The sequence below is a fragment of the Heterodontus francisci genome, chromosome 7, assembly GCF_036365525.1.
Source record: "Heterodontus francisci isolate sHetFra1 chromosome 7, sHetFra1.hap1, whole genome shotgun sequence".
NCBI classification, from domain to species: Eukaryota; Metazoa; Chordata; class Chondrichthyes; order Heterodontiformes; family Heterodontidae; genus Heterodontus; species Heterodontus francisci.
This window is the reverse complement of record NC_090377.1, coordinates 80,832,292-80,860,106: the sequence shown is the minus strand read 5'-3', so window position 1 is coordinate 80,860,106 and position 27,815 is coordinate 80,832,292. Positions and strand designations below refer to the sequence as shown.

Below are 27,815 nucleotides of genomic sequence, written 5' to 3'. Positions count from 1 at the left end.
CCACAGGCTTGCTCTCTCGATTGCACTGCATTCGACAAGTATTTGTATCCAAGTTTGTATTCACAAAGGCAATATTCTGAAATATTTAACATTTAAACCTAAACTTCAGGTTTCTATATAGAATTAAACTTAACTGGCCTATGATCTTTGAAATATCAGATGCAATCTAGCAGTTGTCTTATTTATTGATCAACACTGAGAGAAACACTGTTGTGTTATATGAATTAAACATTTTCTAGTCATCTTGGGGAACTTGCACAAAATTAGATTTTCTGGACTACATTGTATCATTGTTACTGTTCCAAGAAAAATAAATCATTATTTTGATCTTTCATGGCATGGATACACACAGGAACAGTGCGTGTTCAAGAATAATGAGATAGGTCTAAACAGTGTTTGAAATAACTACAACAACTTCTTTATTTTTTTATTCTTTTCATGGGATGGGGGCATCACTGGCAAGGCCAGCATTTGTTGCCCATCCCTAATTACCCTTGACAGGGTGGTGGTGAGCTGCCTTCTTGAACCGCTGCAGTCCTGGGGTGCAGGTACTCCCACAGTGCTGTTAGGAAGGAAGTTCCAGGATTTTGGCCCAGCAACAGTGAAGGAATGGTGATATATTTCCAAGTCAGGATTATGTGTGGCTTGGAGGGGAAATTGCAGGTGGTGGTGTTCCCACATGTCTGCTGCCCTTGTCCTTCTCAGTGGTAGAGGTCGCAGGTTTGGAAGGTGCTGTCATAGGAGGCTTGGTGAGTTGCTGCAGTGCATTTTGTAGATGGTACACATTGCTGACCCTGTGTATCAGTGGTGCAGGGAGTGTATGTAGATAGGTTGCTGATCAAGCGAGCTCCTTTGTCCTGGATGGTGTTGAGCTTCTTCAGTGTTGTTGGAGTCGCACTTATCCAAGCAAGTGGAGCATATTCTGTCACACTCCTGACTTGTGCCTTGTAGATGGTGGACAGGTTTGGGGAGTCAGGAGGTGGGTTACTCGCTGCAGAATTCCCAGCCTCTGATCTGCTCTTGTAGCCACAGTATTTATGTGGCTTCTCCAGTTCGGTTTCTGGTCAATGGTAACCCCCAGGATGTTGATAGTGGGGGATTCAGTGATGGTAATGTCATTGAATGTTAAGGGGAGATGGTTAGATTCTCTCTTGCTGGTGATTGTCATTGCCTGGCACCTGTGTGGTGTGAATGTTACTGGCCACTTACCAGACCAAGCCTGAATGCTGTCCAGGTCTTGCTGCATATGGACACGGACTGCTTCAGTATCGGAGGAGTTGTGAATGGTACCGAACATCATACAATCATCAGCAAACATCCCCAATTTTGACTTTACAATGGAGGGAAGGTCATTGATGAAGCAGCTGAAGATGGTTGCGCCTAAGCTTTCCTCTGTATTTCTATACTCAGCTTGGTTCTGTATTGTATAATGAACCATACAATTGCCAAAAGCCTCCTTTTTCTGTCTCATTTTACCCTATATGGATGGACTTTTCCCAGGCAAGGAGAGGTGGAATTGCATGCGTGTGGGTAGATAAATCCTGAACTTGGTGTCAGGTTGGGATCCCCACATTATCCCACCCTCTTCCAGGTCTTTCCAGATTGAAGGCAAGCAGATTGGATCTGTCGAGTGAGTAATTAAGGTAATTAAAAACCCAATTAAGAGCTGAGTTTATATTCAATTCTGGATTTCCCAGCAGGGAACCTGTTTCTCAATCTGTCAGCAACTCGCCAGGGTCACCAAGTAAAGTGCACAGCGGGAAGAGCTCCTTCAGTAAAACTGACAAGTTGGGAAGACTTTGATCAGTGAATCTGAACAGCTCCAGCCATGGCCAGGTGAGAGGCTGGTGTTCAAAGTTGTTCTTCTTTGCTAGTCCTCTGACTACTTGGCAGGTGTTTGCCAACTTCTTGGATGGCACTTCTGTGGTTAGCACTTCACTCACCTTCAGCTGCAGTTCCCTGCTGCCAGCCTTCACCACAGCATGGGAACAGCTTATGTAGCTGCACCTTGCACTTCTGATGAGGGGCAAGAGCAGAAGCGACAACAGGAGCAACACCAGTGGCAGCACAAACTATCTTTCACTCAGTCGCATGCCCCTCCACATGGCAAAGGAATGGACACCACGATCCAGCTGGAAGGAGGCAAGACTCCCATCACATGCTGTACAAGTAGAAGATCAGCACTCTCGACATGGTTGACTAATGCCACAGGAGGCTCAGGCTCTCATGACAGGTCACTGCTGTTACCTGTAGCCTCCTGGAACAAGACCTCCTTCCCAGTGGAGTAGATGGGAGTACATTGCCAGTAGCCGATAAGGTGTCTGTCACTGGAGGGCCATTGCAGCACTTTGCCCCACACCGCCCCCGGGTCTCTGTTTCATGTTGTGTGTTCTCTTCTGCAAGGAGAAAAAGAAGAGAGGTGTGAGCGTTCATTTAGGCTTATGTGGATAGTAGGGAAGGACAACATTTGTGGAGGGTGACACTGAGACATGGGTGCACAAGGGCAATAGGGTGAATGTGAGTGTTGACTGTTCAGATGGGGATGTGTGGTGCTTTGGAGAGAGAGCGGAATGAATGGGGCTGTAAGGTTTGTTGGTCTAAGGAGTGTTGTGTAGGAGAATGCTGAAAAAATCAGAGTGTGGAGCTTGGCACATGAAAGTGTTATGTCACTCACCTATCCCGTCTTCCTGAGGTCCTGCATCCTCAGTGCACTGTCACCAGATTCGAGGGACCACACTTCGGGCTACTGACTTCCTCAGTCACTTCCATCCACGCCTGCTTGGTTGGAAAGGTTGACCTCTTCCTTCCATACTTGGGAAAGATCACTTCACTGCAGCCCATCAGATCCCACAGCAGGATCTGCTGGTAAGCGTGAGAGATATGGTCAGCAACCTTCCCATGTCTCCTCTCCATTCCTTTGGCTGCTGCACCCTCAAAAATCCAAGTGTTGTAACCCATGCTGTGGTCCCTTTAAGTAGAAATCCCTCCTTTGACAGAATGGACACGTCATCCTGCCTGGCCTCCCTAATTGGCCAGGGAACCCAGAGGCAGGATGCCTCTGGGAAAGAGCCTTGACAAAGCCTGCCGATTTGTGAATGGATTCCCAACCCACAAGTGATCCTGTGTGCAGAAAATCTGCCCTATATCTTTAGTCATCCGGCGAGCTCTGGCTTTGGATGCCCTTCCTTTCCCCCTCATGACAATGTATCTACTCCGTACCCAAACCATCCCCTCTTTGAAGGCCCCCTATTGTTCAATTACTGTTTTGCCTACTAATGTTTGATTCCAATCCACTGGGCCAGGTCACTTTTCAATTCATTGAAGTTAGCCCTCCTCCATTTAAGTGGTTATATACTTTGCTATCAAAATTAGGATATAAGTGCTGTAACTATAAATGTTGTGTAAATGCTTTATGTAATAAGATTAGGGAAAAGTGTAAAATGCTTGCAAACTAATATTTTGAGTTTTTTTCCTTTATTTATTGAGTACAACAACAACTTGTTGTAACAATATAGCACCTTTAGTGTAATAAAATATCCCAAGTCGTCTTTCAGGAGTCTTATAAAGCAATATTTGACACCGCGATATGGAAGGAGACATTAGCGCAGATGATCAAAGAGGTCAGTTTTAAGGAGTGTCTTAAAGGGGGAAAGTGATCTAGAGAGGTGGAGAGATTTAAGAATGGAATTCCAAAACTTTAAGCCTTGGCAGCTGAAGGCATGGCGACCAATGGTGCAGCAATTAAAATCATGAATCCTCAAGAGGCCAGAATTAGAGGAGCACAGATATCTCGGAGGGTGGTATGACTGGTGGAGATTACAAAGAGGGAGGGGTGAGGCCATGGACGGATTTTAAAACAAAGATGAGAATTTTAAAATTGAGTCTCGCTTGAGCGGGAGCCAGGATCAGTCAGCAAGCACAGGGGTGATGGGTGAATGAGACGTAGTGCGAGTTAGGAGATATGCAGCAAAGTTTTGGATGACCTGAAGTAAACAGAGGGTAGAAAGTGGGAGACTGGCCAGGACTGCATTGGAATAGTCAAGTCAAGTGGTAACAAGGCATAGATGAGGGTTTCAGCAACAGAAGAGCTGAGGCACATATCAAGTTGAAATACTGAGTGGAAATAAGCAGTCTTTTTTTTCCTTTTTATCGACTTTGTAACGGTTAGATACAATTGAATGGCTTGCTAGGCCATTCCAGAGGGCATGTAAGAGTTAACCACATTGCTGTGGGTCTGGAGTCACATGTCCAGGTAAGGACAGCAGATTTCCTTCCCTAAAGGTTTTTACAACAATCGACAATGGTTTCATGGCCATCATTAGACTAGCTTTTTTAATTCTAGATTTATTAATTAAATTCAAATTCCACCTTCTGCTGTGGTGGGATTCGAACCCATGTCCCCAGAGAAATACCCTGGGTCTCTGGGTTACTAGTCCAGTGATAATACCACTACGCCACCGCCTTCCCCCTGAGTCTTAGTGATGGCGTGGATATGTGGCCAGAAGCTCATCGCAAGGTCAGATATGACATCAAGGTTGCAAACCGTCTGGTTAAGTCGGTATCTAGGGAACAAAGATTGTAGCGCGGCAGGAAGACAATGGCTTTTATTTTCCCAATATTTAATTGGAGGAAATTTCTGCTCATCCAGTACTGGCTGTTGGACAAGCAGTCTAACAATTTAGAGACAGTTAAGGAGATGAGAGAGAGGGTGGTAGTGAAGTAGAGCTGTGTGCTGTCAGCGTGCACGCAGAAACTGATGCTGTGGCTGGGATTTTGCGTGAATCAGTGAGGAGGAGAAGGTGGAGCTGGAAGCGGGTGGTGCTGATGCTCCCACTCTGATCTTGGCAAAATTTCAAGCTGGCAGGCGGGAGTGGTGTGAGGGTTGGGAGCAGCCATTCAGTGGGCTGGAGGCAGGGACTGAGGTGGCAGCCATGTCGTTCGCTGACGCCGGCAGATGTGCTGCGCCATCTTTAAACAGCTGCCAGCACCAGAACACAACCAAAGGCCTCCTTCAGACCTGCTTCAACCAGCCCCTCAAGACCTGCTTCAGCCAGCACCTGAAGACCTGCTTCAGCCAGCCCCTGAAGACCTGCTTCAGCCAGCCCCTGAAGACCTGCTTCAGCCAGCCCCTGAAGACCTGCTTCAGCCAGCACCTGAAGACCTGCTTCAGCCAGCCCCTGAAGACCTGCTTCAGCCAGCCCCTGAAGACCTGCTTCAGCCAGCCCCTGAAGACCTGCTTCAGCCAGCCCCTGAAGACCTGCTTCAGCCAGCACCTGAAGACCTGCTTCAGCCAGCCCCTGAAGACCTGCTTCAGCCAGCCCCTGAAGACCTGCTTCAGCCAGCCCCTGAAGACCTGCTTCAGCCAGCCCCTGAAGACCTGCTTCAGCCAGCCCCTCAAGACCTGCTTCAGCCAGCCCCTCAAGACCTGCTTCAGCCAGCACCTCAAGACCTGCTTCAGCCAGCCCCTCAAGACCTGCTTCAGCCAGCCCCTGAAGACCTGCTTCAGCCAGCACCTGAAGACCTGCTTCAGCCAGCCCCTGCAGACCTGCTTCAGCCAGCCCCTCAAAACCTGCTTCAGCCAGCCCCTCAAGACCTGCTTCGGCCAGCCCCTCAAGATCTGCTTCAGCCAGTCCCTCAAGACCTGCTTCGGCCAGCCCCTCAAGATCTGCTTCAGCCAGTCCCTCAAGACCTGCTTCGGCCAGCCCCTCAAGTTCTGCTTCAGCCAGCCCCTCAAGACCTGCTTCAGCCAGCCCCTCAAGACCTGCTTCAGCCAGCCCCTCAAGATCTGCTTCAGCCAGCCCCTCAAGACCTCAGCTAGCAATGCAGCCCTGCCAGTAGGTAAAGGCCAAGAGGTCAGTGAGGTAGGTATAATGAAGGCCAGCAGGGAGAGGTGCAGTCTTCGCCGACAATGCCACTCTGACATCTGGAGGTATCTCATCATGTGTCTGTATATCCTTGCTACAGGGGAGCTTCTTCACTGCACTGGCAGCTGCTCGTGGTCCCTTCTGCCGCTTCTCCATCCTGAGGTTATCCTTGCTGCTGGCCATGAGGTTGCTGCTATCTGGATCCCTATGGTTGCCTCCCTCTGAGGTTCTCCTCCTTGCTGGAGGACCTGCCTATGGCATGTGGGCACTACCAGATGCTTCCTCCAAACATCCCACCCCACCCCCTCTAAGCTCTCTCTGAATGAACCCATGTACCAGCAACCAGATGGTAGTCTGGAGACTCGAACCCAAAACCCTGGCACCTAACTCCCCCTTCCTGATGCAAATTGCTCTGGCTACACTGCCCCAGCCGTCCTGTGAAGGCACACTGCCTCACCCCACAGCTTCCGAATGCAGCAATGACCTCAGCTGTTGCCCCATTGCCGCCCTTATACCTGCTAAGGTCCCGATGCTGCATGGCCCCAGTGCACTTTCCAGAAAATTTGAATAGGCCCATAAAATACCATTCAAATACAACTTCAGTTATCTTAACTACCTTTTAAATGCTGTTTTATCCAACAGCACGCGCTGTTCACTCTTGACTTGCCATGTGCCGCTGGTAAAATCTGGACCTGGCATGATGACGTTAGACGTTTGTGCCCATGCACCCATTGCGATTTTTGACCCCCCAACCCTCCATGCCTCCAAGGCCATCCTCAAAGGCTCAAAGGGGCTGGAAAACCCTGGCCCGTTACTTCATATGATGTCACCAAAGGGCAGCATGTAGATGAGAAATAGGAGTACTCATTAATGTATATTGTATGAAGCTATCCTACATGCATACGTTCACATTTTGTGAAGCCACTGTAAAAGTAAATGTGTAATGACGTTTTTTATGAGATTGTACATTTAGGTGTATAATCACACATGCTATAATGACTTTTAAATACATAATATGTCCCTTTGCATCTTGACTGCAAGGTGCCTTCAGGAGGAATGCACTGCAAAGTCAGGCTGCTTGCACTAGTAGAGTTGCAGATCAAAGGGCCGAAGCAGCTTGCTTGGCCTCAGTTCTGAGAGTTATTTAAGTTTAGGGTCATGAGGAGTGCCCTGGATTCTGGTGGTCATGTTGGTTGGGTAGTACACCTCATGACCTGTGGGTGGATTACCGCACTCGGGTAATTTGTGTTGAGTGGGTCTCCAAGACTGGGCTGCAGGCTTGTCTGCAGTTCTGTCAGTTCCAGGCAGAGGCCAAGCATCAACTGCAGATATTCCCACATGTTTCCGATTTTAAGACTTTTAAATTTATAATGCTTTTCCATATCATACAATAGACTGGTCTTTGAAGTTATAATGGAATGTAATACATTGTTGTGAATTTTTTTTGCCTATTTAGATTTCTACGTGCCAGGTGTTATTCTCAGTCAAAGATGGCAAACAGACTATACATTTTTTTATTGGTGTCCACTAATTATTTTCTCTCATAACAAAGTGTGTCATCTTTGTTCAGTTTCTCCTTTTGGCAGCCCATCTAAGATTGAGTGCTTATCAGGTTGGGAATGTCAAACATGAACTTCAGTCCTATTACTTCAAGATTTTGCAAAAAAAAAAAATGGCCCTGTTTCATCCTGTAATACATTTCTGCTTTTCTGCCCTTTGTTATCAGCATTTTTAATTCGTTATATTTTTACTCATAGTTCTTCTGTGGACTCATAGAACTGAATCTAAAGTCTAGTTAAGGAAGGATTGTGACCTTTGCAAGGAGGTGGAGATTAAAAATCACAGCCTAGTAATCTGTTTCATTCATAAAACTAAATTATGCTGGCTGATGGTGGAAAGCAAGAAAGCTTTCTTAAGATTTATGTATCATTTCACGAGTAAATATTACAGTGCATTTATTATTTTCAATATATTTTATCTCTGATGCATTGCATGCCTTTAACACTCCACTCACTACCCCCACCCCACACATTTCTCACTGCAGCCAAAATCATTGTCCACATCTTTATTGCTTCAAGGTTTGACTTTATTGGCTGTTTTATTCTTGTGTGCAAGTTTATGTTTGGGATGAATTTTGTCTTGAACAGTATCGCAAAAAAGGTGACAGCAATTCAGTTGCTCATTTTTCACTGCAGTTGAAAAATATTCAGCCAAAGTGTTAAATGAGCTGGCACTTCACTCTTGCCCATTTTGCGATACCACCCAAGTGGAATTTCACCCTCATTGTTTCTGTCTTTCCATGAATGTTTGCTTTGTGTGTAGTTTGTTTTTTGAGAAATATGCAGAGTTTACTTTGGTTAGATGTGGGATGATCATGGAGAGGGGAAATGAAAATAAAAATACCTTGCCCTTCTTTACTCTTTGACCTCTTCAGACAGTGGCACCACTGAGAACCATGTGTGCAAGAAAGCACCAATAATTCACTGTAAATTATTTAATTGCGTTTCAGCTGGATGTTCACTCTTTTGCCACTGTAATGTGATATCAAAACATAAGTACTGTAACAGGATGCTATACTTAATTATTTTCCATCCTTAGCTGTGGAGTTCAATTAAAACATTTTAAATACAGAGTTCTTTAAAACAATGATAATTGTTGATTGACAAATACAATGTTAGCATTAAGCTTGAAAATATAATCGATTTTTTATTGTTTAATGATGGAAACAAGGCAATACAAATCATTATTTTCGAATGAATTCAAGTTACCTGTCACGTGTTCTCAAGGTGATGGAGTGTTTGTGAGAAGCATATGAATAATGGAGCTTTCAAATAAGTTGAAGGTCAAGATGCAAAAAGCACATATATAGATTTAAGCAACTTCTGGTTCTAAGAAAATTTAGTTTTTACACAGTTACTTTCTTTAAATACATGCATAGAGAATTTAATTAGACTTGATCATGCATGAAATAGTGAGGTCATAAGATCAGTTGCTGTCTGTTAGTGACTAGGAATTTATGTTCAGTGCTGTTACAATTATTGTTCAAAATTAGCAGAACTACTTTTCTTTTACTCACAGATGCAGTCAGGCTGGCGTTCAACAGTGTAACTGTGAATAATGTACTGATACATACGAGTGTAGGCACTGAGCTGCCTAAACCCACTTCAGTTATAGGAGAAACTGGAAATCTGAATGCACATGCAACAAAAACAGTGATATCAGTGGCAGCAGTAAGCGTTGATGGCACTGCAATCACTTCCTCGGAGTCAGAGGAAGAAAAAGCAAAAAAGCTTCTCTACTGTTCACTATGCAAAGTAGCTGTAAATTCATTGTCACAGCTGGAAGCACACAATACAGGTTGGTACTATCATGATAATCAGTTTGGCAGCAAAAACTGCCACGCTTTCTTGTTACTTTTTGTAATTGTTCCAATGTGATCCTTGTAAAAGAAAAATTAAGGGGAGATATTAATTATGTGGCACCGACAATTTGCATCGATGGAAAATGTGTTGTTTCCCAGACACCATTGTAAATTAAGGCACAGTGCCAGCTTAAGTAAGAAAAAAAAATTCCAATTACTGTCAGTTCAAATAAGTACAAATGTGCCTGTCAGCAGACATGCCAGGGAGATTACCAATGTACATAGCTATTCCGAAAATATCTGTGTTGGCATATTTTAGACTTTTTTCTAAAAGCATAGCATCTTGAAACAATCTCTGCTTTTTAAGTTAGTGTTTAGCAGAAAAACATTTATATTCACAAAAGGATTGATGAATCTTTCATGATGCTAGTCCAGAAATCATTCATGCTAATAATTGTTTAAAAAAAAGCTTCCATAAAATTATCTATTCCTCCCTGTGGCCTTTCCTTGCAATTCACACATAGAACAACCTATACTTACCCATTATTCACACACAGCACCACATATGCAGTCTGCTGAAAATATTCTCTTTGTGCTACATGGCACTTGGGTATCATTGTACCCAGATCTGGCACTAAGGTTTTGATAAATAAGTACACCGTTCAATTTATGTGGCTCTCTAAATTGCAATGTGTGTATTTGAAGTATGCACTCATTCTCTCCTTGCCTCCAGGAACTCATGCTCTTTTCCCCTTCCAACTGCTTTATTCCCCCTTCCTATTCCCCCTTCCGCTCAGCTTACCCTCTGTAATTTGTTACTCAATTCACCCAGCTGCTATTGTTAATTGCTAGTGCCAGAATTCAGCATCAACACGGTGGAATTTTTATACTTATTAGAAACTTTTCAATGTTATTATAGCAGGTGGGATATTCCTACCTTTAATTGCATTTCTTGCTTTGCCTTTCTGGAGAATGAAAAGCAGTAATGATGTTTCTGAGCAATGACAGTGAACAACAGCAGTAAGGCAGCAACCAGATAGACAAAAATGGTAAATTCTCACAAAATGCAGGAATAATGGTAGCCCTAGAAATACAACAGCACAGCTGTATGTTGAGCTGGGAACCGTCAGTTTTTAAACCTAGATGTGCTCTATATTTCCCATACACCATGAATGATTCTTTCCTACCACCCGTTTCCCCCTCAGCCCCGCAACATAAAGCCATGTAGTATACATTAACAGATAATTTATAGAATTCTAAATTTGTTATGTTATAAACAGGTTCCAAGCACAAAACAATGGTTGAAGCTCGGATTGGAGCTGGTCCTATTAAATCTTATCCCAGACCAGGATCAAAAGCTAAACTTCAAAATGGTACAAAGGGTTCAGGATTGCAAAACAAGACTTTTCATTGTGAAATCTGTGATGTTCATGTCAACTCAGAAATTCAACTCAAACAGGTAAATAGTAAATTATATCCAAAAAAAAAAAGCTACTTACAAAATTATTGACTTCTTTTCCATTATGCAGATCAGTGCCTTATAATTTACTGCAATCTTGATATTTTATCTGTTGCAGCACATTTCCAGCAGGAGGCACAAGGACAGAATAGCAGGAAAACCATTGAAACCTAAATATAGTCCCTATAACAAACTGCAACGCAACTCAACTATCCTGGCAGTAAGTCTATAACAGTTCCATTTCCATTCAATGCCGAAAATTGCAAGGTCTTCCACCTTTGTTAGTGGTTTGGGTATAATGTTAATGAAACTATAATCAGTGAACCTGTAAACCCTACATTTAAGGTACTTCTATTTGGCACTTGTCCCTCGCTATTACACTCAAAATGGAAACCAGGTCTGCAGGTACACTGGATTTTACTGTTAATACCAAAACCGAGAGAAGAAGCACACAGAACCAGCTCCCTATATTTACATTATAGAAAGCAACAGCCTTATCCAATTGCAGAATTGGAGATCCAGATTGTCCTGGGTTACTATCCTGTTGGTACCAAAACCTGGATTTGTTTATACTGTGAAGTGCCACCAATAGCCTGCAGCTATGCAGTTGGTTGCACTAATGTTGTACAAAAGTTCCTTAAAGATGCAAATCTGTAATGCTGACAGCTCATAATATTAATAGTCATTGAATATTCAGATTTCATATGCTTCAGAACCAAAGACCAACTCCACATGTTTTCAGTCAAATTATTAAAAAAAAATTTTTTTTAATTCATTCATGGGATGTGGGCATCGCTGGCCAGGCCAGCATTTATTGCCCATCCCTAATTGCCCTTGAGAAGCTGCCTTCTTGAACCGCTGCAGTCCATGTGGGGTAGGTATACCCACAGTCCTGTTAGGAAGGGAGTTCCAGGATTTTGACCCAGTGACAGTGAAGGAACGGCGATATAGTTCAAAGTCAGGATGGTGTGTGACTTGGAGGGGAACATGCAAGTGATGGTGTTCCCATGCATTTGCTGCCCTTGTCCTTCTAGTTGGTAGAGGTCACGGGTTTGGAAGGTGCTGTCCAATCGTTCAAAATGGCAACAACTTGTCCGTCAAGCTGCATTATGCTTTGAGTCCAAATGCCTTAATGATGAGGCAGAGCCTTGGTGCGTTGCTGCAGTGCATCTTGTAGATGGTACACACTGCTGCCACTGTGCGTCCGTGGTGGAGGGAGTGACTGTTTGTGGATGGGGTGCCAATCAAGCGGGCTGTTTTGTCCTGGATGGTATCGAGCTTCTTGAGTGTTGTTGGAGCTGCACCCATCCAGGTAAGTGAAGAGTATTCCATCACACTCCTGACTTTCATCTTGTAGATGGTGGACAGGCTTTGGGGAGTCAGGAGGTGAGTTAATCGCTGCAGGATTACTAGCCTCTGACCTGCTCTTGTAGCCACGGTATTTATATGGCTGTTCCAGTTCAGTTTCTGGTCAATGGTAGCCCCTCAGATGTTGATAGTCGGGGATTCAGTGATGGTAATGCCATTGAATGTCAAGGGGAGATGGTTAGATTCTCTCTTGTTGGAGATGGTCATTGCCTGGCACTTGTGTGGCGCGGATGTTACTTGCCACTTATCAGCCCAAGCCTGGATATTGTCCAAGTCTTGCTGCTTTACTACACGGACTGCTTCAGTATCTGAGGAGTTGCGAATGGTGCTGAACATTGTGTAATCATCAGCGAACATCCCCACTTCTGACCTTATGATTGAAGGAAGGTCATTGATGAAGCAGCTGAAGATAGTTGGGCCTAGGACACTACCCTGAGGAACTCCTGCAGTGATGTTCTGGAGCTCAGATGACTGACCTCCAACAACCACAACCATCTTCCTTTGCACTAGGTATGACTCCAACCAGCAGAGAGTTTCCCCCCGATTCCCATTGACCTCAGTTTTGCTAGGGATGTATTAAAATGTATTTTAACAAATCAACCAAAGGTTTTTACAGAATATCACCAGTATTATTTTAGGGTAGGGAAGTAACTTTCTGAATCACCACACTATTACTAGACAAGAACTGCTTACAATTGGTCTGTGTTTATTATTAATTGTGTCAAGTGAAATAGTAACTCGCACTCATTACGTATATGATGTAAGAAATAGGTTACAATTGTATTGAACTGTATTAGTCACTTTGAAACTTCAGTAAGACCTTTTTTTGTCTTTCTTATCACCAGGCAAAGATAGCATTTCAAAAGGATTTAATAAAGCCGTTGGCACCTGGTTTCCTATCAAATCCTTTTGCAGCTGCAGCTATGGCTGCTCCACTTCCTCTCCACCCACGACCTGCTACCTCGCTGTTCCAGACCACTGCATTAACACCTGCCCTTTTAAGGCCAGCACCTGGACCCATCCGTGCATCACCTGGCTCAATTCTGTTTGCACCTTATTGATTATTTCCTTTCATGGGACAACATGAGGCCAGTAGAGACAGAAAAACAAACAGCTTTTTTTTTCTTCCTTGTGTTTGTCCATGCTGTGAAGTGTACAGACTGATACCTGATCATAGGATCTTCCATGGACAGTTTTGAACTCAGTGCTGGAATTACTAGATTTTTCGTTAACTTACCAATGCCAGGTTGTGATTTACAAGGGAACTTTAATGGGGTTTTTGCCCTTAAAATATATAATTGTTTTTATTTGGATTGAGTCTGTCCACAGATGGAATCCATCTACAGACCAAGAGCAAATAATTGATTCCTGTTGCTGCAGACTTGAAATCGAGAGTCTTCCTAATAAATAGAGGTATACAAAAATATTATTGATGTAAATGAACATCTCCTGGTACATAATGTAATCCATTATGTAGAAAATTGTGAATAACATATGAACAACTGATTCTGTAGTTTGAAATAATGTTGTGCTGTCAGGGATTGTGAAATGCTGTTATATAGACCTGAGTACAATACTGTTGTAACTTGTGTAGTGATAGAATTGTTTCAGGTCTAATTTAAAACTCGAACAGTAATTTATGTTTAGTTGCAGTGTAGGCGCTTGCAGATATTTACAAAACTTTCTGTGAACATTTTCTTTTCGCTCATTGTTTTGTCAGGGTAACGTACCCCAGTAAGTTCCTAACATGCAGATAGTATTGGCTAGTGAGATATAATTCACATTTTGATGTTTTCATTTTCGCTCTGTGCTAAATTTGTTTTAATATTTTGGTAGCAATTTTTGACCGTTTTGCTGCTAAATAATGTGAACGATGCATTTGAAGTATCAGCTCAGTGTATTGCACAATTTATGATAATTCTCTTGCAAAACTTTTCAAAGAAATATTTAGATCTTTTTATTTTACACGCTCTTTGAGAATCCCTTCTGCATCGCAGACTTCTTCCATTGTCATGTTTAGCTGTAACGCTGCTGCATTAATTTGTAGCACTTCAATGCAATAATGTACAGAAAATAAATACTTTTAGAGAAAATATAATTTTAGGCTTTACTGAACGTGTTGCAATACCATTTGCCTTGAAAATAAAGGCTAACGAGATATGCAGTGCATAAAATAAGTTGCTGTTTGTATTTTTCAATAGTCAGAAGACATAACATATGATGCACATCAATCAACTCTCAGTAACTTTCATCAAGTACTCCTTGTAAAATGTCCAGTGCTTAATACATGTCGAAATAAAACTAACACTGTGTACCATTTCAGAAACAATTGATTTTTTTAAAGATCTATTAGATTAAAAATTGTTCAAGAATATTTCTTGTAATTTTCAAAATAGTGCCTGTCCCAAATACTTTGATTCTTTGTTTCAATAGCAGATATTTATAAAGAACTATACAACTACAGCCTATGAAAGTTAAACAACTGACAGTTTAAATGTATCGAACTAACTTTCCTTTAGGTTTGACATCTTGGTCCCTCTGTAATAATGCATGCAGAAGAAGTGAATTCCAGTTTTTGTCATTGTTTTAATGTGCAGTTCATAAACCTGGGGATTAAGCATTACACTGCATTATTTCAAACCCCCACTGCTCCAGGTGCAGAAGGCATTAACAGTTGGCAGAGGCTCATCTACTCAATTAACAGTGAGTTTCTCCCTTTTAGTAATTAAGGAAAGAATGGTACAATGACTTGGTAATAGCCTTTAAGTTAAATATGTATTGGTTCTACAATAGCAACAGGTTAATTAGACAAGGCACCTCCAAGGTGGGGTGTACAAATTGTTCTGATGGAACAGTGTAAGACTAGGATGGGAATTAACTGAATTTATTAAAAAGATTTGTCAAAATGTGTTTCTAGAAGGCAGTCAGGTTTAACAGTTGCATCAGTTCTCTAATCTCCCTGTCCTTCATTTAAAAACAAACTAAAAGGTTGCAACTAACCTTCAAACTTCAGGCTTATTCAGCTTATTTTTTTTAAATTCATTCATGGGATGTGGGCGACGCTGGCCAGACCAGCATTTATTGCCCATCCCTAAATGCCCTTGAGAACGTGGTGGTGAGCTGCCTTCTTGAACCGCTGCAGTCCATTTGGGGTAGGTATACCCACAGTGCTGTAAGGAAGGGGGTTCCAGGATTTTGAACCAGCGACAGTGAAGGAACGGCAATATAGTTCCAAGTCAGGATGGTGTGTGACTTGGAGGGGAACTTGCAGGTGGTGGTGTTCCCATGTATTTGCTGCCCTTGTCCTTCTAGTTGGGAGAAGTTGCGGGTTTGGAAGGTGCTGTCTGAGGAGCCTTGGTGCATTGCTGCAGTGCATCTTGTAGATGGTACACACTGCTGCCACTGTGCGTCGGTGGTGGAGGGAGTGAATGTTTGTAGATGGGGTGCCAATCAAGCGGGCTGCTTTGTCCTGGATGGTGTCGAGCTTCTTGAGTGTTATTGGAGCTGCACCCATCTAGGCAAGTGGTGAGTATTCCATCACACTCCTGACTTGTGCCTTGTAGACGGTGGACAGGCTTTGGGGAATCAGGAGGTGAGTTACTCGCCTCAGGATTCCTAGCCTCTGACCTACTCTTGTAGCCACGGTATTTATATGGCTACTCCAGTTCACTTTCTGGTCAATGGTAACCCCCTAGGATGTTGATAGTGGGGCATTCAGCGATGGTAATGCTGTTGAATGTCAAGGGGAGATGGTTAGATTCTTGTTCGAGATGGTCATTGCCTGTCACTTGTGTGGCACGAATGTTACTTGCCACTTATCAGCCCAAGACTGGATATTGTCCAGGTCTTGCTGCATTTCTACACGGACTGCTTCAGTATCTGAGGAGTTACAAATGGTGCTGAACATTGTGTAATCATCAGCGAACATCCCCACTTCTGACCTTATGATTGAAGGAAGGTCATTGATGAAGCAGCTGAAGATAGTTGGGCCCAGGACACTACCCTGAGGAACTGCTGCAGTGATGTCCTGGAGCTCAGATGATTGACCTCCAACATCCACAACCATCTTCCTTTGTGCTAGGTATGACTCCAGCCAGCAGAGGGTTTTCCCCCCGATTCCCATTGACCTCAGTTTTGCTAGGGCTCCTTAATGGTTTCATGGCCATCATTAGACTAGCTTTTAATTCCAGATTTATTAATTAAATTCAAATTCCACCTTCGTCTGTGGTGGGACTCGAACCCATGTCCCCAGAGAAATACCCTGGGTCTCTGGGTTACTAGTCCAGTGATGATATCACTACGCCACCGCCTACCCTATTGAACAGATGAGTAAGATAGCTCATATGTCTCAAACCCCATCTTCTCATCCCAATAGGATATCCTAAAGAGAAGGCCAGGATAATCTTTTCCTTATGTATTTTGTAAAATAGAATTACACTGCTAGCAAGCTCCTAGCTTTGCTTCACCATACATTAGCAATTTCCTCCATTCCTGTCTGCCTCACTCTGTGCATTGTTCACTCCTCTGACAGGTTTACTATTCTGTCAACTTGATCATCAATGGGTGCTCCTTCACACTCCTGCCCTCTGAAACTCCCTCCCCAAACTTCTTTGCTGCATCCCAGCCTGCTTTCAAAAGACATCTTGGCGTGGAATCTCCGCTTGGTTGCATTGGTTTTTCGGTGCAATTGCCCTGTTTTCGGTGTAACGAACGCAAAAGATCACGGAATTTTAAGCACAGATTGCATCCAGCACAACTCAAGTTTCCACAATCTTTTGTGCTTGTAGCAAGCCCCGCCCATAAAACTGACCATGTGCCCCAGGGAGATTTACTTACCACTGGAAGTTTCTGCTAATTGCGCTCGTTTGCAGCCTTCAAGGAGGCTCCAGAAATTAAGCTGCAACTTTTAGGCGCAAGGACACTAATAGATACATTTTGAAAAGTTTCAAATTTTTTTTTTTATTTGTGATGTGAAGGAACTGAATTATGTACCCAATCTAACTAGGAAGTAGTCTTGCACATTTTTTTAAAGTAATTTTTAGCAATTTAAAATTGGGTTACCCACAGATGGTAGATGAACAGTGATTTAAAATGCTTAATTTTTTGTGATAAACCCATTTTCAGCTGTACTAATCAAACTTTCTGAAGTTACCACTGTTTAGTGTATCAAGGAATTATTTTTGAAGCAAAACCTTTTCCAAAAATTTTGCAGTTTAAAACATTGCCGGATTGCATTGGTTCATGGCAGATTTTGTGTTTGGTGACATGTAAATGTTTGAGTGAAAACTCTGGTGAATAAAACACTTTCTAAAATTTTGGCCGCAACTTGTCTCAGAGTTGCCAATTACACCCATAGTGGAAACTCTACTCCATTCTCTCTGCCTCTCTGACTGACGTTCAAAGCATTAAATATATACAGACTATCTGGAACGCATAAGAGTAGATCTCCGCAAGAAGTAAAGTTTTGACTAGTATTTTCAACAGTTGTATTAACATAGTTATTGCACCTGGGGATTGGAGAGGTTATTACATACTATTGATTTTTCTACTCAAAGAAAGTTTGAGACAAAGATGATGGACTGTAGACAAGTTATTCAAACACACATTTTATGAGATATTATTACTGTTCATCTGAGGAACAAAGAGGTTATGAAAGGCCACCTAATTTTAAAAGCAATACACCATGTCTTGCTCATCTACTGAAATTGATTGAGTAGGTAACTCTTCGTCCTTGAGAAATAAACAGTAGATACAGAGTGGTCTTGAACTTCAAGCAGCGAGATGCTGTTATTTATGCTACCCCAGCCAAGTCCTTAACTCTACCTGTTCCTGATATTAATTCTACCTGTTCCTGCCTTTATCATTGTCATTTTGCAGTTGCCTGCACCTATACAAAATATAGAGGAAGAGGAAAGTCTAGGATGTTCCTCAGGGAAGTTTGATCAAAACTCTTTGTAATACTTTGGTAATGCGGTGTTTGAAATACTTCAGTAAAATCTTGTACATCCTTTTAGGATGCATTTCAACATCTTTCTTTCGTTACCTTCTTTAAATTGTGAATCAGATGATTTTGTTATTTTGTAAAAAAAAAAATGTCCAGAATTTTGCCTTGATTTCGTTGCTTGAGGTTCAGGGAGAAATTTTGCAGTGTCATTTCTGGCAAAAAAAATTTCAAAATATGGTCGTACCTTGCTAAAATTGTTCTTTCCTCTTTTTTTTTTAGCCTCCTTCCATTAACAGTCCAGTAGGTTTGGCCGACTGCATCATCTTGTTCAGTAATCTTGACAGAGATATCTTCCAAGATAATTGAGTCTTGGTTGTTGAGCTGTTGATCTCAAGCATGAACCTATTAAAACATACTATAGGCTTCAGTGTAATTTAGATAGCTTTAATCATTTTGATCAAGGTAGTCGTCTCAAAATAAGATAAGCAATGGGTTGTTGGCCTAGAAAAAAGAAAGTTAGTGAAAGGAGGAACTGCAGATAGATATGCAACAGAACATTGTGTGACTGCACATTCAATGAATACTTGTTGAGGCACCAATTTCAATGACAGTGCCCTGAATTTCAATCTCCTGTCTCTTGGTAAGTCATTACATTGTGCATTGGGCTGTGACAGAACTGTCACTAGAGATGCAACATTGGAAGAAGATGTGACATACACCATTTCCTTTTGTTCCGTACAATATCAGGCTGAAACAAGACAAAATGTTATTCGCAGATCAACAGCTCTCCAATAATGCTTCTGATAATAACTGTTCTACAACAATTCAATTGGATTTTTCTTAAAAGCACAGGATATTTTTACACTCAAGCTATATGATCCCATCACTTGTAATACAATCATATTATACAGTCTTCCATGTTTTGTTCTGTGATTTGGGTGGCTGATTGCTGAGTACATTCAAAGGAAATATGAAAATATATGAAAAATTTTGTCTTTTTTTTTTGCCTCGTTACAAATTAAGGTCTGCCATAGGTACTTTTGCAGTTCAGATGCAGCCTCATGGGAGTGGTAGTGGTAGTGACGTGTTGATCTCAGGATATCATGTTTCCTCTTTTCTCTCCCTTTCAACTAAGGCCTGACCCAGTGCCAGAAAGCCAACTTGGCTGACTGCCCTGGCAGCAGTCAAGAAGCAGCAGTTTGCAGCCAGGCTCAAGCTCCCAGAGGTCAACAACCATGAGATTTCAAGGGTTCTCGCTTGAGTATCAGCCGCCTTTCTGAAATCACTGGGGGAGCATCTCACAGGATGATTTTTTAAAAATTGAAGAAAACGACTGTGAATGACAAACGATAAGGTTATTATTGTGTTAGCCATTAAAGAAGTCACTTTTTTTGACCTTTCAACTTTTCATTATGGTTTCATGCTATGTCTCATATATATGAAATCTGGCTCAGAGATTGGCGGTTCTTCACTGCAAAGTACAAAGATAGTGGTGGTACTAAGGACTGTTAATGTGAAGGGGAGGAAGGTTTGAGGGGAATGAGTAGATCAAGTGAAACAATTATCTGTAGCATCTCTGGCTGAAAGCTGTTTCTTTTCACATTCCCACTACTGCACCTTCTTCATCAGATGTGGGAAGGACCCTTGCTGTTCTGACTGAATGTACATTCCATGTTCCATAGTGAGGCTATGCACAATTTTTTTTAAAATTTATTCATGAGATGTGAGTGTCACTGGCAAGTCCAGCATTTGTTGCCCACACCTAATTGCCCTCGAGAAGGGGGTGTTCAGCCACTTTCCTGAACCACTGCAGTCCATATGGTGTAGGTACACCCACAGTGCTGTTAAGGTCTAGGATTTCGACCCAGCAACAGTGAAAGAATGACAATATATTTCCAAGTCAGGATGATATGTGGCTTGGAGGGGAACTCGCAGGTGGTGGTGTTTCCATGTGCCTGCTGTCCTTGTCCTTCTGGATAGTAGAGGTCGCTGGATTGGAAGGTGCTGTAGAAGGAGCCTTGGCAGGTTACTGCAGTGCATCTTGTAGATGATGCAGACTGCTACTACTATGCGCAAGTGGTGGATAGGCTGCTGCTCAAATGGGCTGCTATGTCCTGAATGGTATTGAGCTTCTTGAGTGTTGTTGGAGCTGCACTCAACCAAACAAATGGAGTATTCCATCACACTCCTGACTTGTGCCTTGCAGATGGTGAACAGGCTTTGGGGAGGCAGGAGGTCATAGAATTTCCAGCCTCTGATCTGCTCTTGTAGCCACAGTATTTATATGGCTGGTCCAGTTAAGTGTCTGGTCAATGGTAATCCCCAGGATATTGATGCTGGGGATTCAGCGATGGTAATACTGTTGAACGTCAAAGGAAGCTGGCTAGATTCTCTCCTGTTGGAGGTTGTGAGGTATGATTTGATGAGTATGACTACATCATGCTGTTGCTTGACTAGTCTGTGGGACAGCTGTGCACAAGTCCCCAGATGTTAATAAGGGTGTGCCTTTGTTGTTTCCAGTGCCTACGTCGATACCAGATTGTCCGTTCAGTGTTGTTATTCTTTGACTTTTCTGTAGTGGTTTGGTACAACTGACTGACTCGATAGCCCATTTCAGAGGGCAGTTAAGAGTCAACCACATCATTGTGGGTCTGGATGCACATGTAGGCCAGACCGGGTCAGGACAGCAGATTTCGTTTCCTAAACAACATGAATGAACCAGATGGGTTTTTACGACAAAAAGGCAATTTCATGGTCACCATTACTGAGACATGATTTTATTCCAGATTTATTAATTAATTGAATTTCATTTCCACCAACTGCCAGGGTGAGACTTGAACTCATGTCTCCAGAGCATTAGACCAGGCGTCTGGATTATTAGTCCAGTAAAATTATCACTGTGCTATCAATCCCAAACATTGCAGCACACAACTACAATGTGGAGACTCTGTAAGCTGTATTGCAGTCAGTGGCCAGGCCTATCCAGGTACCAAAGGCTCTGCTTGAGAAGCCTGATAATTATTTCCATGTCTCTACTTGTATCTCATCTCTGTACGTGAACTTGGATTATGGAGAGATGTCATGAGCCATGTTTGAAAAGGGTAAGCCTTATCCCCTAGCATCCATCCTCTGATATTCTGAGCTGTATGAAATAGTGGTGAATAAGTTGACTAGCACAGGATAATAACATTGTGATAGTCGGCATGAAACTGGGCACAGGCCTGCATAATAATATTGCAGTGATCACTTTCCAGCTGCACATTGATTAAAGGGTAAACATTTCTTGTGATGGAGGCTGCTGGCTCCAACCAACAATCGTTAGTTGACCAAAAGATACATGTATGGAGTATATGAAACCTTGCACTGGTGGGAAGTCAGCCCTTTCATGCTGTCTGCTGGCATCCACTGATAACCTGATGTGAATAGTGGCTGTAGCAAAGATGGTATTAGTGAGCTGGTTTATACATTTATGGACTGTAGACTGATGTTAGTGATGTCACCTGTCGAAGCCTTACCTTGGGGGTAAATAAATTAAGGACCACGGTGACGTTTACTGTCACGGGCAACATGTGGCCACCTGTCTAGGAACATAGGAAGATAGGAACAGGAGTAGGCTATTCAGCCCCTCGAGCCTGTTCTGCCATTCAATGAGATCATGGCTGATCCACGGCCAAACTCTATATACCTGCCTATGGCCCATATCCCTTAATATCTTTGCTTAACAAAAATCTATCTATCTCAGATTTAAAATTAACAACTGTTCTAGCTTCAACTGCTGTCTGTGGGAGAGAGTTCCAAACCTCTACCACCCTTTACATGAAGAAGTGCTTCCTAACATCTCTCCTGAATGGTCTGGTCCTAATTTATAGACAATGCGCCCTAGTTTTAAAATCTCCAACCGGTGAAAATAGTTTATCTTTATCTAGCCTGTCTTTTCCTGTTAATATCTCGAAGACTTCAATCAGATCACCCCTTAGCCTTCTAAATTCTAGCGAAAACAGGCCTAATTTGTGTAATCGTGCCTCGTAACTTAACCCCTGTAGTGCGGGTATCATTCTTGTAAACCTACCTTGCACTCCCTCCAAGGCCAATACATATTCTTCCTTAAGTGTGGTGCCCAGAACTGTTCGCAGTACTCCAAGTGGGGTCTAACCAGGGTTTTGTACAGCTGCAGCAAAGCCTCTGTGTTTAGTTTAGTGATACAGCACTGAAACAGGCCCTTCAGCCCACCGAGTCTGTGCCGACCATCAACCACCCATTTATACTAATCCTACACTAATTCCATATTCCTACCACATCCCCACCTGTCCCTATATTTCCCTACCACCTACCTATACTAGGGGCAATTTATAATGGCCAATTAACCTATCAACCAGCAAGTCTTTGGCATGTGGGAGGAAACCGGAGCACCCGGAGGAAACCCACGCAGCCACAGGGAGAACTTGCAAACTCCACACAGGCAGCACCCAGAATTGAACCCGGGTCGCTGGAGCTGTGAGGTTGCGGTGCTAACCACTGCGCCGCCCTCAGTGTCTTTATACTCCAATCCTCTAGATATAAAGGCTAGCATTCCATTAGCTTTTTTGATTATTTTCTGCACTAGCTCGTGGCATTTTAAAGATCTATGCACCTGAATCCCCAAGTCTCTTTGGACATCCACTGTACTTAACCTCTTCCCATTTAGAAAGTACCCTGCTCTATTCTTTTTTGGTCCAAAATGGATAACCTCACTCTTGTCCACATTGAAAGCCATCTGCCGCAGTTTTGCCCATTCACCTAGTCTGTCAATATCTCTTTGCAATTTTATGCTATCATCTAGACTGTCTACAATGCTGCCTAACTTTGTATCATCAGTAAATTTGGATATATGACTTCTTATGCCATCATCCAATTCGTGAATGAATAATGTGAATCATTGAGGCCCCAACACAGATCCCTGCAGGACACCACTAGTTACATCCTGCCAATCGGAGTATTTACCCATTATCCCCACTCTCTGTCGCCTACCACTCAACCAACTTTCTAACCATGTCAATAATTTGCCCTCAACTCCATGGGCTTCTATCTTAGTTAATAGTCTTTTATGTGGGACTTTATCAAATGCCTTCTGGAAGTCCATATAAATAACATCCATAGACATTCCCCTGTCCACTACCTTAGTCACCACTTCAAAAAATTCAATGAGATTTGTCAGGCATGACCTTCCTGTCATGAATCCATGCTGGCTATCCCTGATTAACTGAAATATTTCTAGGTGTTCAGTCACCCTATCCTTGATTATAGACTCCAGCAACTTGCCCACCACAGATGTCAGGCTAACTGGTCTGTAATTTCCTTGGTTCCCCCTTTCACCCTTCTTATAAAGTGGAATGACGTGCAACTTTCCAATCCAGAGGGACCACTCCTGAATCTAGGGAACTCTGACAGACTATAGCTAGGGCATCCACAATGTGCTCCCCTACTTCCTTTAACACCCTCGGATGGAAACCGTCAGGTCCTGCGGATTTCTTACTCTTTAATTCCATTAATTTCCTTATTACTGATGATCTACTTATGTTAATTGTATTAAGTCCCTTTCCCCTATCGGCAATTAATTTTTTCGGGACTTCCGGCAAGCTATCCTTCTTTTCAACTGTAAATACTGAGGCAAAGTAATTGTTCAACAAGTCTGCCATTTCCCCATTATCAATGACAATATCTCCAAATTCAGCTTTTAATGGGCCTACATTGCTCTTGACCACCTGCGTTCCCTTTATGTAATTATAAAATTTCTTCTTATTGATTTTGATGTCCCTTGCAAGTTTCCTTTCATAATCTCTTTTAGTAGCACTTATAAGCTGCTTTGTGACCCTTTGCTGGTCTTTGTATTGATCCCATTTGACCGGATCTGTGCTGCATTTTGCATTTTTGTAAGCCATTTCTTTTTGTTTTATGCTATCCCTAATCTCTTTAGTTGTCCATGGCTGTTTTTTTCTGTGAAGTGGAGCTTTTTCCTCTCAGGGGTATATACTCGCTCTGTATTTTGTTAAATGTTTCTTTAAATATTCTCCACCGTTCTTCAGTCATTTGACCCATTAACAGATCTACCCAGTTTACTGTGGACAGTCTCTGTCTCATCCCGGTAAAGTCAGCCTTACCCAAGTCTAAAATTCTAGTAGCTATTAGTGCTTTTCACTTTCAAACGCTACCTTGAATTTGATCATTTTGTGATCACTATTTGATAAATGATCACGCACAGCTAGGCTACTAATTAAATTTGGTTCATTACTCGTAATTAAATCTAATATTGCCTGTCCCCTTGTTACATCTAGGACATATTGCTGTAGGAAACTATCCCGGACACATTCCAGAAATTCACTACCTTTCTGACAGGTGCTAGTCTGCCTCTCCCAATCTATGTGTAAGTTAAAATCCCCCATTAATACTGCTCTGCCTTTGTTACACACTTGCCTAATTTGTGCATTTATACAATCTAACACCTCAGAACTGCTACCAGGGGGTCTATACACAACACCTATTACAGTTTTCAATCATTTTCTGTTCCTCAGTTCCACCCATAAGGTCTCCACTGGATGCTTTCCCCTCATTATATCCTCCCTCACCAATGAGGTGATATTATTTCTAATCAGTAAAGCTACTCCACCCCCTCTGCCATTTTCTCTGTCCCTCCTGTAAACTTTGTAACCAGGTATATTTAGTTCCCAGTCCCGACCATCCTGCAGCCACATCTCCTTAATGGTCACCACATCATAATCTTCCATTTGAACTTGCGCCTGCAGTTCATCTCGTTTATTTCTTACACTCCGTGCATTTGTATATAGAACTCTTATTTGGGCAAATCCCCTAACCTGTCCCTTAGCACTGATGCTTTATCTGCCTGTTTATTATTTCTCTCTTCTGGTTTAACCAGTATACTTCTTGCAGTTTGGTAACAATCAGCCTCACCACTAACCTGCACTCCTACCTTCTCCTTTAACTTCCTGTTTTTCCATGCAACTGAACCCTCCACCGCACTATTTAGTTTAAAGCCCTATCTACAGCCCTAGTTATATGATTTGCCAGGACTCTGGTCCCAGCATGATTCAGGTGGAGGCCGTCCCATCGGAACAGCTCCCTCCTTCCCCAGTACTGGTGCCAATGTCCCATGAATTTGAACCCATTTCTCCCACACCAATCTTTGAGCTACTTTAGGTCTTGTTACAGGAGGCTGCACAGGTCTATGACAGCCTGTTTGGAGAAGCGCAGATTCCTCACTCACTACTCCTTAGGTAAGGGACGCCAGGTCTGTAGACCATATGGGGTGTGTAAGGCCTTCTCTGAGTGGCCAACCTCATGTGTTATTTCCTGAGAGGACCAGCTACTGCTCCTTGTGGTTGCCCATACTGCTGTTGCTGCTCCTGTGGCTCCTCTTTCTGCAACCAAACTGAAGTGCCCAGGATGACACCTCTCTTGAGCCCTGTACTTGTTGAGGGTGTAGAAGCAGAATAAATGTTCAGGAAACCAATCTTCAAATCAAGGTCTCTTGTGGGAATTCAAACAAAGCTATAGGAAACAGTGCTTGTAGGCGAGTGGCACTTTAAATACAGTTTCTGCTTTTTTTGGGTGTTCAGAATTTGGTGGAACATCCACTCTGTTGACTTAAAATGGACTTAGGGCTTAAATGGCACCTAAGAACCCCATTTTGAATGCTCGAGTCACTCTGAACAGGCTCCAGAAGCTGGCCGAGCGCGTCTACCCTGAGGCACAGTGTGGCTTTCGTGCAGAGAGATCGACCATTGACATGCTGTTCTCCCTTCGTCAGATACAGGAGAAATGCCGCGAACAACAGATGCCCCTCTACATTGCTTTCATTGATCTCACCAAAGCCTTTGACCTCGTCAGCAGACGTGGTCTCTTCAGACTACTAGAAAAGATTGGATGTCCACCAAAGCTACTAAGTATCATCACCTCATTCCATGACAATATGAAAGGCACAATTCAACATGGTGGCTCCTCATCAGAGCCCTTTCCTATCCTGAGTGGTGTGAAACAGGGCTGTGTTCTCGCACCCACACTTTTTGGGATTTTCTTCTCCCTGCTGCTTTCACATGCGTTCAAATCCTCTGAAGAAGGAATTTTCCTCCACACAAGATCAGGGGGCAGGTTGTTCAACCTTGCCCGTCTAAGAGCGAAGTCCAAAGTACGGAAAGTCCTCATCAGAGAACTCCTCTTTGCTGATGATGCTGCTTTAATATCTCACACTGAAGAGTGCCTGCAGAGTCTCATCGACAGGTTTGCGGCTGCCTGCAATGAATTTGGCCTGACCATCAGCCTCAAGAAAACGAACATCATGGGGCAGGACGTCAGAAATGCTCCATCCATCAATATTGGCGACCACGCTCTGGAAGTGGTTCAAGAGTTCACCTACCTAGGCTCAACTATCACCAGTAACCTATCTCTAGATGCAGAAATCAACAAGCGCATGGGTAAGGCTTCCACTGCTATGTCCAGACTGGCCAAGAGAGTGTGGGAAAATGGCGCACTGACACGGAACACAAAAGTCCGAGTGTATCAGGCCTGTGTCCTCAGTACCTTGCTCTATGGCAGCGAGGCCTGGACAGCGTATGCCAGCCAAGAGCCACGTCTCAATTCATTCCATCTTCGCTGCCTCCGGAGAATACTTGGCATCAGGTGGCAGGACTATATCTCCAACACAGAAGTCCTTGAAGCGGCCAACACCCCCAGCTTATACACACTACTGAGTCAGCGGCGCTTGAGATGGCTTGGCCATGTGAGCCGCATGGAAGATGGCAGGATCCCCAAAGACACATTGTACAGCGAGCTCGCCACTGGTATCAGACCCACCGGCCGTCCATGTCTCCGCTATAAAGACGTCTGCAAACACGACATGAAATCGTGTGACATTGATCACAAGTCGTGGGAGTCAGTTGCCAGCATTCGCCAGAGCTGGCGGGCAGCCATAAAGACAGGGCTAAATTGTGGCGAGTCGAAGAGACTTAGTAGTTGGCAGGAAAAAAGACAGAGGCACAAGGGGAGACCCAACTGTGCAACAGCCCCGACAAACAAATTTCTCTGCAGCACCTGTGGAAGAGCCTGTCACTCCAGAATTGGCCTTTATAGCCACTCCAGGCGCTGCTTCACAAACCACTGACCACCTCCAGGCGCGTATCCATTGTCTCTCGAGATAAGGAGGCCCAAAAGAAAGAAAGAAAAGAAGAATGTGGCTTCAGGATCTTACATCAGGTGGGTGCCTGGGTTGCCGATGAAAACCTCAGAGGCAATAGGGAGACAGACAGGAAACAAGCAGGAGCAGGGTGGTAAGTCAACAACTGCAATTTTAACGCCACTACCATTCCATTTCCACCAGACAGAGGGAGTTAAAATGAACACTTCTGTTTCTTGGCCAAAGGAGCCCAACTGACAATGACCTCCAACTTATGTAGCCAGGACTGAAAAAGAGTCCTACTTAGGAATCGTTATGCTTACATTTACCCTAATTATTCCAATAAACAACTATTTTAATCCTTGAGGCATCAGCTACTTATTAACACAGCCCTCTATTATTTAAGTGAAAAATGAAGATTATGATCAATTCATATCTCACCAATGCAACTTTATAATATCTTCTACCATCTTCCTGATGTTCCTCAAATCTGCCCTGTAACCTAAAAGGAGAAGAATGCAGCCTTACTATTTTAGTCAAATATTAAGCTTGTGATGAAACTTAAATAAATCCTAGAACTTTGACTGAAATATTTGTGTCTTTGTCTTCTAATTTTAATTTAAGACTGTTATTATAGAATAGCGTCTGCAGATTCC

At 43.0% G+C, this 27,815-nt stretch overlaps 1 protein-coding gene across 7 annotated transcripts in view; it reads left to right on the top strand.

The window, feature by feature from the left end:
* Positions 1 to 14,358, top strand: part of znf385b (zinc finger protein 385B) — a 325,574-nt gene extending 311,216 nt beyond the window's left edge. For all 7 annotated transcript variants that reach the window (XM_068035530.1, XM_068035527.1, XM_068035528.1 and 4 more), the window contains 4 exons: positions 8,943 to 9,221; positions 10,506 to 10,684; positions 10,803 to 10,904; positions 12,898 to 14,358. In XM_068035530.1, the coding sequence (XP_067891631.1) occupies positions 8,943 to 9,221; positions 10,506 to 10,684; positions 10,803 to 10,904; positions 12,898 to 13,113 (776 nt within the window). In that variant the 3' untranslated portion in view covers positions 13,114 to 14,358. The remainder of the gene's footprint in view (positions 1 to 8,942; positions 9,222 to 10,505; positions 10,685 to 10,802; positions 10,905 to 12,897) is intronic.
* Positions 14,359 to 27,815: the final 13,457 nt, after the last annotated feature.